This window comes from Talpa occidentalis, unplaced genomic scaffold (assembly GCF_014898055.3).
Source record: "Talpa occidentalis isolate TD23 unplaced genomic scaffold, MPIMG_talOcc4v2.1 talOcc4.11, whole genome shotgun sequence".
NCBI classification, from domain to species: Eukaryota; Metazoa; Chordata; class Mammalia; order Eulipotyphla; family Talpidae; genus Talpa; species Talpa occidentalis.
The window spans coordinates 11,077,890-11,093,403 of record NW_023601104.1 but is presented as its reverse complement, the minus strand read 5'-3'; the positions used below and the strand labels follow the sequence as shown (position 1 = coordinate 11,093,403).

The 15,514-nt window shown below is 44.0% G+C and overlaps 1 protein-coding gene across 1 annotated transcript in view; it reads right to left on the bottom strand.

Annotated features, from left to right (window-relative positions):
• The window catches only part of RTF1 (RTF1 homolog, Paf1/RNA polymerase II complex component), a 65,030-nt gene extending 49,516 nt beyond the window's left edge, over positions 1-15,514 (bottom strand). Inside the window, exons 1-2 of the mRNA XM_037502258.2 lie at positions 15,317-15,514; positions 2,577-2,687 (exon numbers count right to left, since the gene is read on the bottom strand). Coding sequence (XP_037358155.1) covers positions 2,577-2,687; positions 15,317-15,514 — 309 coding nt within the window. The remainder of the gene's footprint in view (positions 1-2,576; positions 2,688-15,316) is intronic.

Genomic DNA, 15,514 nt, shown 5'->3' with positions numbered 1-15,514 from the left:
AAAGGTTAGTTTGTAGTTGATAAAGACAAAAAATTCACAGCAGAAACTAGACAGTATAGCAAATTTTACTTCAGTATGTGTTTTTTACCTACAGAGATCTACAAATATTCATGGTGAGGGAAAACAAGTAAGATTTTTCTGTCTCAAATTTTATATTCTAAGGATCTGTCTGAAGTCTCCTACCTACTCTAACATCACTCTATAGCAGCCATAAACCTGAGTTCAAAATAATACTTTTGAGTTCCCCAGTGATTAACAGGATTTAAAAAAAAAAAAAATAATCCATATAAAGGCAATTTTCTTTTCTTTTTCTTTTTTTTAATAAAGATTTATTTATGCATACAAGAACGGGGTACAGGCCAGAGGTGTGGGGGGGTGAGAGGATTCACCAGAGACAGAGGGGAACAGAACAGGCAGACTGACTGAAACACACTGCTGAGGGGAGCAGCAGGTGAGTCAGGAGAGGTCTGCTGCGCCATGTAGGTAGTTCCCTGGCTGGGGATCCACCTTGTGTTGCAGAGGCTTTGGATAGCTTCATAGGTTGCGTCTTAATCCCTTGCACTGCCACGGAGGCCCAGAGGCAATTTTCTTAATTGTCCAAAATAATGAAATAGATGCCCTAGCTTGGAGGTGCTCTGCGTTAAGCTAGTAGTCTGGGCTAAAAAGCGATAATGCAGATCAAAGAACAGGGAGCTTTCAGAATGTCCACGATCCAGAGGCTCCTATGCCCAGCAGGGAGTGGGAAAGGAGAAGAGCAGAGCTGCAAGAAGCCTATGGTTCTGAGGGCTGGGACCAGAATAGTAGCAGGAACCAAGAACCTTGTGGGAGGAGAGTTACTGAAAACCTTGATCCTCACTGCATGGCTTGCCTGTCAACCTTTTCTCTGACATATGCATAGATATTTGGATGAGACTCGAAGGTAAGGACATTGAGACATGATTAAGCTGTGAGTGGCTATGAGTGACAGAGGGAACTCTGAGTAAGCAGTAAACAGCGGACACTGAATCTACTCAAGCACAAGTTCTGGGTTCCTCAAGTGCTGTGGAGGTGCTACACACTGCCCCCCTTGTAGAAGCTGAGAAAAAGGATGAAGGGTAAGTAACCGCATACTTAGGACTCTGATCTAACAACAGGAATATGAAGTAAAAATATTTCCAAGTGTCTCAAGAAACTGCAGACTATAAACATGCTATGATGCATTCCAGACATAATACAGTTTCAAACTTAACAGTATATGAGGGAAGGGGTGTGGTCCACAGAACTGACTTTTGAAACACAAAAAATAAAAGATGTTCCCGCAGGAATAATGGGAAAGGAAATTATTCAAGATCTTCTTGTACTGTCTATGCATTTTAAAAAGTAGAAAAACAAAGAAAGCAAATTACTTCACAGAGCACTCTGCTTTTCTAACAGATTGGGTGTTTTTTTTTTTTTTTCAGTTTGAGAGGAATTAAAGCCCCTCCACTAAAAATAAAAGAATGAAAGTTGCATATTCACTACCTCTTGCTGTGGAAGGCAATTTTAGGCCTATTAAATTATTTAAGATTAAGAGAACATCGCTACAGTCAATCAGAATGCAATCATTCCTAATTTGCATCATTCCTAATTTGCATATGCAGGGTACTGGTAAATACTATTCTAGCTGTTAATTAAATTTCTTTATAACAAAAAACTCTTTTTACTTAAGTGGAACTTCAAGCTAAGTACACTTGTTAAAAATATTTTTCTTGACTGCAGGACAAGAGATTAAGCACGAAGGTGAAATCCAGCCTCTCTCCAGGAAATTCTTAAGGGGAAAATAAGGTATTTTAAATCAAATGGTAAACGTGTAGGAATGCTTAAAGACCACAGCCTGTAAATCTATCTTTCATTAAGGTTCTGGATCTTTTAGGGCCCTGTTTGGTGGATAGGTTAGGAAAGTCAGCTTGATTGAAACAATGAACAGTCTGATTTTTCTCTTTTAAAAGTCAAGGCCAAAAATTGAGAATACCAGACAGGAAGGGGAAAGGTGAAGAGCAAAGGGGGTAGGGGAGCAGTGGACTTCGGTGGAGGCCCGCGGGCGCCTTCGAGGTGGGGGTGGCGTGGTAACATACATTTGAAGAGGTGTGGTCCTAGACCTCTAAATCAGTGTTGTAAACCATTGTTACCTCAATTTTTAAAAAGTCAATGCCATTATTCTGAGAAAAGTTCAATCTATTGAAGAAAACATTTTGTCTAGCTGAAGTATTTCCCAATAAAATAAGGCATCCTGGTAGAAATTCTCTTCTAACATGGAAGTGAGATTAAAGAGATGAGAAAAAAACAGAGAGAAAAGAGCTAACAAATCGTGCCCTTTTGCAATAGGGCTGAAAAGAGACTAAAGCCACGAATGTCCTGCAAAGGCATCCAGTAAAAACTGCTATGTACAAGGAACATAACTAATCAAGAGTTTTCTTACACAATTTTCTTTCCCTAAGAAATTCTTACAGATCTTACATTATAGGTCTCAGCTTAAGGAAAAGAGACTGCCAGGAGTCATCAACTCAGGTCCCCTCAAAAACCTGTTTGTCCCAAAGCCCTAGTATCTCCACACTCACCTCATCATCACTGTCAGACGTTTCAGAGTCTGAGGATGCTGCAGGCTGACTCACAGGGGGCTCCTTCTCCTCAGAATCACTACGTTTCCGCTTTGCCAGCGACAAGAGCTCCTAATAGGGCAGAAGCAGTCACATGAGTTTTGTTCAACAGAGAAAAAATATGCAAGAATAAAATGCCTACACACCCTACATCTCTTCTACCTCGCTGTGCTTTGAATTAATGGGAAATGTATGCTTGAATGGAATAGATTAGAAAACTCAGCTGGAGGCTATCCCCATGTTGTCACTATCTCCTCTATCAGCTACAGAATTACTGATTTTTAAAAGATTGATTTTTATTTATTTATGCATACAAGAGCTGGGGTGTAGGCCAGAGGTACAGGGTGGGGAGGGGTGTGAGAGGATTCACCTGAGTGGGGAGCACAACAGGTGACCTGGGGCCTCCCTGGTGGGAGGAGCTAAGTGCCAGCACTATGAAACTACCCACAGCCACTGCAGCAGTTTGATCCCCAGCCAGGGAGGTGACCCACATGGCGCAGCAGACCTCTTCTGACTCGCCCACTGTGCCCCTCAGCAGTGTATTTCAGTCAATCCACCTGTTCTGTTCCCCGCTCTGTCTCTGGTGAATCCTCTCACCCCCCACACCTCTGGCCTACACCCCAGTTCTTATATGCATAAATAAATAAAATAAAATCTTTTTTAAAAATCTTAAAAAAAAAGAAAAAAAAAAGGTCTGCTGTGCCATATGCAGGTTAGCTTCCTGGCCTAGGATCGAACTCAGGCCACAGTGGTGATAGTGCTGAGACTTAAACCCTAGGCCACCAGGGAGGCCCTTTGAGGTCATTTTTAAATGCTTAATCCAGAAAAAACAAACAAACAACAACAACAAAAAAACTCAGGGTCAGACAACAAGCAGTAAATGTGCTGGCCACCACATCAAAAAATTTGACAACCCAATATTCCCATTCAGAAACAGTGCTTTGTGCTGGTGGTAATATACGAGGGATGAGAGAGGAAGGGATATGGCATTAAATCTCTGACAATCAGGCTTTGCTTTCTCACATGGTTCCCCTTTCCTGTTACTTCTTTGCCACTCTCCCCAATCACTAGATGGCAACAAAAGGATACTATCCCTTTCCTTTCTCTGTGCTAATTGCTGAGGCAATGATACAGAACTAGATGCCAGACACTTTCCTAAGTATCTAATATTTAATATTAAAGTAAACCTTTAAAAAAGATTTTATTTATTTATGCCTATAAGAACTGGGGTACAGGCCAGAGGTTGTGGGGTGAGAGGATTCACCAGAGATAGTGAGGGGAGCAGAACAAGTGGATCTAGTGAGATTCACTGCTGAGGGGAGCAGCGGGCAACACAGGAGAGGTCTGCTGTGCCATGGGGATAGCTCCCTGGCTGGGGATTGAACTCATGCTAGCAGTGTATCATCTCTGAGCTACCAGGGAGGCCCAATATTAAACTTCAAGGTAAACCACAACAACCTTAAGGTAAGTATCATTATTATGCCCATTTAAAGATAAGAAACTGATGAGCACGAGAGGTTAAGTAACTTACCCAAGGTAACACAGCTAGTACATGGTAGAGTCAGAATTCAAACCAAAGCAGATAGAATCCTAACTCCTAATTCAGTCATGGTTTACTAGTCTAAAACATTTTTCCCTTCTGCCAAAAAAGAGAAGAATACAACCGATAAATACCAGTGGTATTATTCCTTGATGATGATGGTGCTGTACAATTATAGGTCAAATGCCAAGATAGATTTTAAAATAATATATTGCTACAAAGAATCTGTTTTCTTCTTCCAGTCTCTTCTCTTTCTATTTTAGGAGTATACCCTCCTTGGCCAGAATGAGAAAATGACCTTCTCAGATTAACAGCTGACACACTCTCTTCTTTATAAGCAGTTATGAAATGTTACTCTTGTCATTTCATTAGAGAAAGCTAGCATACCAACTTCCAGAAAATGCTGAATATCACAAGAACATTCTACTTTTTCATATCAAAATGGCAACCCTATAAGCCAAATGCAAATTACAGTAATACTGTCTTTAGAACTTTAAGTATAATTTACATACAGTCATTTTACCCTTTCTTATGTATAGGTCCATGAGTTTGAAAATTATACAGATTAATCACTCCCACAATCAAGATACAGGACAATTTCAACATCCCTGCAAATTCCCTATACTCTTCACATCCCTCCCACCATCCCACGGCAACCACAGACCATTTTCTGTCCCTGAAGAGCTGCCTGTTGTAGAATGTCATATACATGGAATCATGCAGTGTGTGATCTTGTCAGTCTGGCTTTTTAGCATAATGCATTTGAGATCCATCCACAAGTGGCATGTATCAATAGCTTGTTCCCTTCATTGTTGAGTAATCCATTCACTGTATGGATGTATCACACTTTGTTTATCCATTTACCAGTTGAGAAGCATTTGGGTTGTTTCCATTTTGGAGCTATCATATGTTCATGTGTAGGCTTTGTCTATACACAAGTTTTTATTTCACTGGGGTAAATGTAGGATTGGGATTCCTAGGTTATATGGTAATTTGTATGTGGTCTTTACTATTACCCTTTTCCCCTATTACCTTAGTGCAAATTTATAAAATTTAAAAAGACTTCTGGTAGGTAATCTCTTTCCTAACCTGTTGAGGCTCACAAATGCAATAGAATTCTGTTTGAAGGCCAACTCATTATAATAGGAATATGGATATGTTATCAATCAAATCCTCTCCCAAAACATTAACAATCACATGCAATAGACATTTATTAAAAATTACTGTAACTAAAGATGTTAGTACTGCTTTTTTGTTAAAGAGGTTCCATTCTATACCAAAACCTATCAAATACCTCTCCATCAATAACTGCATCGAATAGGCACAGATGCTCTTCTATGACATTAAATACTACATTTAACAACAGTATGGACAGATCAAACATCTTTACAGTGTGAAAAACACCCTTTCTGTCACAAGTTCAGAACTGTACAGGAAGCTACTGATGGTAAGGCTACACTTTATAGTTAAGCCCTTTAGAGTCTACTGAGGTTGATAAGTAGAGGAACAGACCAAAGTACAGTGGAAAGCTTTTTCCAACACTGCACATAGAAAGACCCCATCAGATTTGCCTACCTATAGGAGTTGGTTTATCCAATAGCTATATTCAAAAAAGTCAGTCTGACAGGGCAGTAGGTCCACCTGTAGTTCTCTCCTGCCAGCCCATTTCACTGTACTGCACTGGTTGAGATAACACTGCTGTGAGTCTGGTGGTTCTCTCTCCGTACCATCCCTGTATTTCATCTCATCTAGAAAAAATCTTGTCTACTTATCTTGACATTCCTCTAGGGGAACAGCAGTGTGGGATGCCAGCATGTTACATCAAATTTAAGCTAACTAAAGATCTGCCTAAATTAATGCCAATGTTCAATAAACTACAGATATGGCTGTGTAGGATACCAAATCTAGCTTCTAGAGCAGTTTCTAGTGTGACTGGAGCTTAGCAGGCCAGGAGGGGAGAATGAAATGAGATGGTTTACAGGTAGGAAGAAACATTTCAATGTTTATAAAGCAGAATCAGGTGCACAGATTTTATTGAAGGCAGTGGGGGGACCATCATATGGTTTTAAACAGGGGAGTAAACATCCTCCCAAAGCTTTTTTTTATTTTAATGCATACAAGAGCTGGGGTGTAGGCCAAAGGTGTGGGGGAGGGGGTTGGGGAGGGAGAGGACGCACCAGCGACAGAATGGGGAGCAGAACACTGGGAAAGCCACTGCTGAGGGGAGCAGAAGGCCAGACAGGAGAGGTCTGGTCAGCTCCCTGGCCCAGGATCAGGATAGAACTTGTGCTGCAGAGGCTGGTGATAGCTTGATAGTGCTGAGACTTAACCCCTTGTGCCACGAGGGAGGCCCCACCCAAGGCTTTTTAAAAGAGCACTCCAACTGACAAATGAACAGACCTAGAGGGGTCAGGGTCAAAGTACAGAGAGAAGTCATAGGAATTCACAGCAGTGTCATCAGTGAATACTGACTTGGACAAAATAAGTAAGAGGGAAACCCAGGGAAACCTGGAAAGACTTGAGAGATGCCGAGGAAAGAGCAGTAATTCAGAGGTTTAAATATTAGATGTTAATTCCCATTCTTTCTTTTATATCCAAATTGTTGATGGAGGAAATGATTCCAACAGTGGCCATTGCTTACTTTTCAGGAGTAAGGAATAGAGCCACTGTGTGCATATATTGTGTGTCCCTATTTGTGGGACAGGGAGGTATTTGTTTTGTTGAATATACTTTTATTTTTTAAAAAAGAAATCAATGAACATATATACAAAAAGTGTGTAATTCCAAAGTGGCATTATCCTTTAACATTTCACATGACTGGTACTAAGTGTGGCAACTTTCTCTTCAAATTTCCAACAAAAGAATTATATTGTAAATAAAAACAATGCACTATATAAAAATGCTCCCAAATATTATAGTTGACAAAGTAAAATCAGTTTTCAATCCATTCAAAATAAAAGCTACATAAAAGTAAAATAAATTTCCACTATTATTTGTTTTTACTTAGCTCCCTCTCCTAATATACTTTCTTTAAAAAAAAAGATTTATTTTCTTTTTATTTATGCATACAAGAATTGGGGGGTAGGCCAGAGGTTCAGGGGGGGTGTGTGTGAGAAGATTCACGAGAGACAGAGTGGGGAGCCAGAACAGGAGGATCTACTGAAACACACTGCTGAGGGGAGCAGCGGGCATGAGATAAGCAAGATTTGCTGAGCCATGTGGGTTAGCTCCCTGGCTGGGGATCGAACTCAGGCCCTAGTGGCTGGTGAGAGCTTGATAGCTGAGACTTTAACCCTTGTGCCACCAGGGAGTCCCTGATATACTTTCTAACTAATGCTGAAAAAGAAAAGAGGGGCCTCCCTGGTGGCTCAGGGGTTAAAGACAGTGCTATCAAGCTATTGCCAGCCACTGCAGCACCAGTTCTTCGCAGCAGACTTCTCCTGTCTCACCTGCTGCTCCCCTCAGCAGTGTATTTCAGTAGATCTGCCTGGTCTGCTCCCCATTCTGTCTCTGGTGAATCCTCTCACCCACGACACCTACCTCTGGCCTATACCCCAGTTCTTGTATGCATAAATAAAAATAAAATAAAATAAAATGGAAAAGAAAGGAAATCAGTATTACAGTAGAAGGGTTGGAACAAGAACCCCCAAATTGACAATGTCCCTTATTTGTTGTTTTTTTAAAGATATATTTTAATTTATGCATATAAGAGCTGGGATATAGGCCAGAGGTACAGGGGCGGGGCAGGGGTGAGAGGATTCACCAGAGACAGAGTGGGGAGCAGAACAGGGAGATCTACCGAAACACACTGCTGATGTGAGTAGCAGGAGAGAAAGGAGTGGTCTGTGGTGCCATGTGGGTTAGCTCCCTGGCTGGGGACTGAACTCATGCTGCAGTGGCTGTGAATAGCTTCATAGTGCTGAGACTTAACCCCTTGCGCCACCAGGGAGGCCCCAATGTCCTTTATTTGTAAGTAATCCTACAATAAGCAGAAAAGTTAGAAAACTTTCCACATGGATGTGCCAAGTAGCATATGCTTATTCAAAAAAAAATTTATAAAGTGCCTAGTATGTATCATACAGACATTATTTTCAATAAACTACTTGATGTCTCCACTCGGATATTTCCTAGACAATTTTAAACTCTACACATCCAAGACTGAATTTATGATCTTCGCCTTTATACCTGATCTTCCTCCAGGGATCTGTGTCATACCAGAACCTCCTCCTTCTTACCCCAACATCTAGTCCGTCATTACATCCTCTCAGACTTATATCCTGACCATCATGTCGAACTGAAGCTGCTTTCTGTGGTCTCCATAACCACCATATGGGTACACATCAGTCCTATTTTCAGTATTGACCAGGTGCATACCAGGCACTGTTCTAGGCGCAGGGATATTACAGTGAACAGGCAATCCTTCCCCTCCTGAGCTTCCATTCCAGGGATTCTTATGCTCTCCATCTTCTCTCACCTGGATTCCTCCATCTGCCACCTAATTGATGTCCCTTCTCCAGATTACTCTCCACATAGCAGCCTGGGCAAATTTTTATTTTTATTATTTTTTTAAAGTAAATCTATAGTTTATCCATAGAAGCACTGGGGTACAGTCAGAAGCACGGGAGGGTGAGAGAATCCACCAAGCCAGAGTGGAGAGCAGAGCAGGCAGATTGACGAAGTACACTGCTGAGGGGAGCAGCGGGAGGTAGGAGAGGTCTGTGCGTAGCGTGGGACCCTCGCCGGTGGCTGGGAATCGAACCGGCGCTGCAGAGGCTGCGGGCATCTTCACAACCCAGCGCTCAACCACTGGGTCACTGGGGAGGCCCTGGGCAAATTTTTAAAGACAAACCTGAATGCCTCTTCCAGATTAAAAATCTTCAATGGTTTCCTATTACCTTTACCATAAAGTCCAAGTTCCTTAACATCCTCAACATGACCCTGTAGTGGCTTTTAAACTTTTGAATTGGGCCCTACTGTATGACAAATTATACTTCACATCCCATGTACATGTATATGGAAAACACAAGCTTCACAAAACAATGCTTATCTTCACTAGATCTGACACACTTGATGCTTTCTATTGGACTCATCTTCACTTGTATATTTCATGCTTGCTGTGGTCTACTAAAGTGACTTTTCCATCTTCAAAGGGTACAAAGAAAGATTACCTCAACTTTGTTTAGACCACTCATTCTCCAACCAGTTATATCCCAGTCACTCTGTGCTGCTTTCAGTTTCATGACGGTGCTAGCTCCTTCCTGACTCAGGGCTTTTGCACATGCTGGTCCCTCAACCATAAACATTTAAAACTCCTTTTACTCTTTAACCTTCTAATCTCGTTCTCCCTAAAATATATTTTAGATCTGTTTAAATGTCACTCCCAGAGGGCCTCCCCGGTGGCACAGCGGTTGAGCGCTGGGTTGCGAAGCTGCCCGCGGCCTCTGCGGCGCCGGTTCGATCCCCGGCTGCTTCCCGGCCACCAGAGGAGGGTCCCACATGGCGTGCAGACCTCTCCTGCCGCCCACTGCTCCCCTCAGCAGTGTACTTCGGTCCTTCTGCCTGCTCTGCTCCCCACTCTGGCTCTGGTGAATTCTCTCACCCTCCTGTGCTTCTGACTGTACCCAGTGCATGTATAAACAAAAACAAAACAAACAAATAAATAAATAAAACATGCCTCTACAAAAAAAAAATTAAATAAATAAACAAACAAATAAATAAATAAATGTCACTCCCAGATTTCTCAACCTGCTAAAGACGGAGCTTTCATATGATCCAGCAATTCCACTCCTAGGTATTTACCCAGAGGTGGAAATTGTATGGGGAATATAACCAAGATGAAAATGCATACATTGTGCAAAAATGATGTAAAATACACACACACACAAGTCACTCCTAGCAGGCTAGCACAGGGTCCCTGATCACATTCTTACAGTATCCTTGCTCTTCCTTGGGTAGCACAATTGCTGAGCAATCCCTATTCCCGTCTCTCCTTCTTCCCTCCTTATTAGAAGCTCCAAGAAGGTGGAAAGGATTTCCAGGTTGTTTACCTGATAGCCCTAGTGTCTATCACTAACACTTCTGTTGGAAGATAAACGATCTCTGCCCTTGAGGAACTATAGTCCTGGAAGAGAACTAGAAAGACGGTAACAAAACTGGTGTCAAAAGATGGATTTTGAATTTTTTCTAAATCGCTCTGCTAAAACTCCCATGGGACTCAATCTTCCTGGCACTACAGACACTATAAAGAAAAGTTGTGTGAAATAGCAAATGTTACATCACGCTAGATGCAACATTATGACACAAATTTAAAACTTCACAAGTTAACACTGACACTTCTAACAAGTTCATCCTAGACCAAACTTTGTTCTCATTAATACAAAGAAGACCATATTAATGACAAACACAACTTTCAAAACTTTCCAACTTTTATGTGGAAGGTTTATGGAAGGATACTTTGTAACACTTTTTTTTTTTTCCACAACTAATGTCTGAAGGGACCTCCCTGGTGGCACAAGGAGTTAAGACTCAGCACTATGAAGCTATCCGCAGCCACTCCAGCACAAGTTCAATCCCCGGCCAGAGAGCTATCCACATGGTGCAGCAGACCTCTCTGACTTGCCTGCTGCTCCCCTCAGCAGTGTATTTTAGTTGATCTGTCTGTTCTGTTCCCCACTCTGTCTCTGGTGAATCCTCACCCCTAACACCTCTGGCCTATACCCCGTTCTTGTATGCATAAATAAATCTTTAAAAACAAACAAACAAACAAACCAAATAATGTCTGAAAATACTTCCTAGAAAATACTTAGGGGGTCTATTTTCCCAAAGATAAACTTTTAACTACTGAAGAATAGAGGAAAACAGGCTATGACAGGGCCTCCCCGGTGGCACAGTGGTTGAGCGCTGGGTTGCAAAGCTGCCCGCAGCCTCTGCAGTGCCGGTTCGATCCCCAGCTGCTCTCCAGCCACTGGAGGAGGGTCCCACATGGCGCGCAGACCTCTCCAGTCTCCCGCTGCTCCCCTCAGCAGTGTACTTTGGTCCTTCTGCCTGCTCTGCTCCCCGCTCTGGCTCTGGTGAATTCTCTCACCCTCCCTGCGCTTCTGACTGTACCCAGTGCTTGTACAAATAAATAAATCTTAAAAAAAAAAAACCAAAAACAAAAACAGGATATGACAATATAATCACCATTTTAAATGAAAAATTATGAAATAAAGCATCCCAGTATGAATGTAGCTCAATCTTTTTTTTTTTAAGATTTATTTATGCATATAAGTACTGGGGTACAGGCCAGAGATGGGGAGGGGCAGTGAGAGGATTCACCAGAAACAGAATAGGGAGCAGAACAAGCAGACTGACTGGAACACACTGCTGAGGGGAGCAGCGGGCGAGTCAGGAGAGGTCTGCTGTGCCGTGTGTGTTGCTCCCTGGCTGGGGAGCAAACTCCTGGTGCAGTGGCTATGGACAGCTTCATAGGTTGCATCTTAACCCCTTGTGCCACCACGGAGGCCCTCACTTTTTTTTTTTAGAAAGGCAGAGTAATGTTTTACAAAACTCTGGCTTCTTCATTAATTTAGATGCCTTTCATTTTATAGAACCCACTGCATAAATAGTATTCCATAAAGATATAATGATATAAATTATTTCCATTCCAGTACATAATAGAGGGGAGCCTAAAGATTTACCTCAAAGTGTGTTATTTTTCCCCCAAGAGGTGCCAAAGGCAATTTTAAATGATGAAGGGTACGGCGAACATTTAAAAAAAGGTCATTACCAGGTGACAAATTAAAAGAAATCTTTCCAATTCTCAGAGGTCTGAGTTTAAAAAAAAAACAACAAAACTTTGAAAAAGTTAAACTACTCTGCCTCAGTTACTACATACCTCTTCCCATCAAGATGAAAGGAAAACAGGTTTCAGAAAAAGCATCCCAACAATTCAAATGGTTTTGGACATTGCGAAAACACAGCAGTTTTGTCTCCTTTCTCTCCCAAACTACTTAGGTGTCTGAAAATACGTGCAAGCAGACTGGTCTCAACCATTAACATAAATAAGTACCTGGGTTATAGCTGGTAAAAATGCAGAGTCCAGGGCTCCATCCCCTGAGGGTCTGACACAGTTAAGTCTGGAGTGGGAGCCCTTCTGCAGTGCATTTTTAAATAAGCAACCCAGCATCTTCTGGCACAGGTGGTCCTCCTCCCACCATCAGGGAAAAAACCAGCACAGAAGGCTCACTTGCCTCACCTGCATTAAGGACTAAGGTAGAGAAGCTCTCTGCCCACTTATGACTATGCAGGACCCTCTCTTTTCCTAAATAAACCTGTCCTTTTAAAATGAAAAAAAGAAGAAGAAGAAGATGAAGATAAATAAATTAAAAAAAAAAAAAAAGGACTAAGGTGGAGCTAATATTTCTGACATAATGGCTTAGCTCCCCTTCTGGAAAAACCCAGGACAAAGGACCGCCTTACTAACTGTGCTCTATTCTCCAACTAGACACTCAAGAGATTTGTCATGGTTTGTTCTTTTCCACAAGGACCATATAATCAATAGCAAGCACAATGTCATATTGCCAATGAAGACTGAGAACTAGTTGGGGCAGCCCAAGGTATCTTGGGCAGGAAAGGTCCAGGATGTGTTAATTTTGTTCTGAAGATTCCTAAAGACTCCTGCCTCCCCAAAAACAAAAACAAAAACAACAGGCTGATAATATCTGCTGAAAGTCTCTGGTGAAAACTTCTAGAGGGCATACTTTTTTTTCTTTGAATCCTGAGAGCCTGACAAAGTGCTGAACAGCTAGAAGGGCCTGGCGGCTCTGGTAGGATGTACAGGGGAAGGGAATTTTGATAAGGTTCCCATCCAATTAAAAAAATGCCAGTGAGTGGTTGAAGAGGAAGAAGTTGAAATTGCTGTTAAAGTATACTAGGTACTACTTACACACTTCATACTTAGTCCTTTTTTACAAATAGATATGAAGAGTTAGGTTTAAAGTTGCACTCCCCTCCAGTTCTCACTTTGAAAAAGCTGTAGATCAGGTAAAATCTCTACTAAATAAGGAAACTCTCAATTTATTTTGTCAGAATTCTGTGGAAAATGACTAAGGACAGAATAATTTGCAGCATTGTTCACATGTCATCAGAACAGTGTTAACAGTGCTTTACTAAGGGAATTCCCCAAATAATATATTTAATTGATGTACCAATTTCCTTTAAGTTATTCAATGTACTTTACAAAGATGATTTCTAACAATGTGGAATACCATCACAAGATATTATTCTTATTTTGCAAGATGAAAAAAGGTTGGTATATGGAAAGAGTATATAGGCCTGTAGTCATGCAGATCTGGATTCAAATTCCAACTCTACCACATACAAGTTGTGTGAATCTAGGAAATTACTGAACTTCTTCAACTTCTGTTTCCCCTGTATATACAGTGATACCAACTTCACCATAATTTGAAACCTTAAAGATGTAAACTTAATAAATAAGATGACTACTTCACCCTGACACTATTTAAATGGCAGGTAAATTTATTACCAGAAACATCAGAAAACTGTAAAATTGTAAAAAATAATAATGACAAGGTCCTCCCAAATATCACTCTAAAATTATCAAACAAACTTTCCCAATCAAGAATATATTTTTTCAGTTTTGTGAACTTAGGAGCCTTTCACATGAGATTTTCAACTTAATTTATAATGCCTATTCCAAAATGAGATTTCTATTCCTTTGACAGTTCTTCACTAGTCCCACTACTGCCCTAACTCCATACCACCATTTTCAAAAACAGCCCTGTTTTCAACAAATATTCAGGCCCTCCTCCTTAAAAACCTTTCCTTTTTACTGTCCTAATATTTTAGTCTGAGACCTCTGGTCTAACACAAAAGACTCCCCCCTCCCAAGAAGTCACTCAAACGAAAGCTTTCCTTTGCAAGTGCTTGCACCAATTTAATGCTTACAAGTACTTGATCCTTACAATAATAGCCCAATTAGACGAGGCTGATGTCATATCTGGACTGTATAGCTAAGACCAAAGATGCACAGCTAGAAAGCACCCTCGGCCAGCCTAGAACTCAGAATTTCCGATCCCTACTCAACTCTGGCACATCCTTTTTTTCTAACATTTATTCACAGAACATGGAAGCAAACCCTCTTTCTGTCTCCTGGTGGTTATCACCAGCGCATAGGACAGTACACCCGAGAGTACAGAGACAGTCCGGTGTACACGAGGGCACATAAACAGCTCCAGCAACCTCAAGGCACGGACGCTGAAAGTTACTTTCCACGGTCCCTGCACAATCCTGGAGGAAGGAAGAACTGCGGGGCGTGCAAGAAAAGGACCAAAGGCCGCGGCCACAGTTCCTCCGTGTCGCCCCGTGTATTTCCCCCCGGGCCCTCCCTCCTGCCTGCTCCCCGGAGCTTTCCCGGCCCAACACCCCAGCGAGGGCCACAGCACCCCAGCGAGGGCCACAGCACCCCAGCGAGGGCCACAGCACCCCAGCGAGGACCAAGGCACCCCAGAGGACCACGGCACCCCAGCGAGGACCACGGCACCCCAGCGAGGACCACAGCACCCCAGCGAGGACCACGGCACCCCAGAGGACTACGGCACCCCAGCGAGGACCACGGCACCCCAGCGAGGACCACGGCACCCCAGAGGACCACGGCACCCCAGCGAGGACCACGGCACCCCAGCGAGGACCACGGCACCCCAGCGAGGACCACGGCACCCCAGCGAGGACCACGCTCGCCCCGCGACCGCGGCTGCCCGAGGAGGTCCATGCCCGAGCCCCGCTCGGCAGGCGCGGCCGCGGCTCGGCACATGGGCGGGCGCCCCTCCGCGGTCCACACCCCCGGCCCGAGAAACTTCACCTCGGAGCCTCCCGGCCCGCCCGCGCCGGCGCCCCCGGCCCGCGCCCCGGCCCGCGCCCCGGCCCCTCCGGCCCCGGCCGCGGACGGGCTCCCCGGCTCCCCGCCCGCCGCCCGCGGCCCCGAGCCGAGGCCCTGCAGCCGCCGCCCGCCGCCCGCGCCGGGCCCGGGGCTGTCCAGGCCGGGGGCGCGGGCGGCGGGCGGGCGGCGGGCGGGCGGGCGGGAGGCCCGGCCCGGCGCTCCCGGCTCCCGCGGCCCGCCGAGCCCTCCCGCCGCCGCCCGCGCCGCCGCGGCCTGCCTCACCTGATCCAAGTTCTCGTCGCTGCCGCTGTCCTCCGTGTCCGAGTCGATCACCACCCGGCCTTTCCGCTTCTTCACCATGGTGGCGCCGCGGCCCCCGCGCCGGCCGCCGCCCGGACTCCCCGCCCGCCCGCCTGCCAGGGGGACCGCCACTGCCGCCGCCGCCGCCGCCGCTCGACCCACACAAAGGCGACCGCGCAT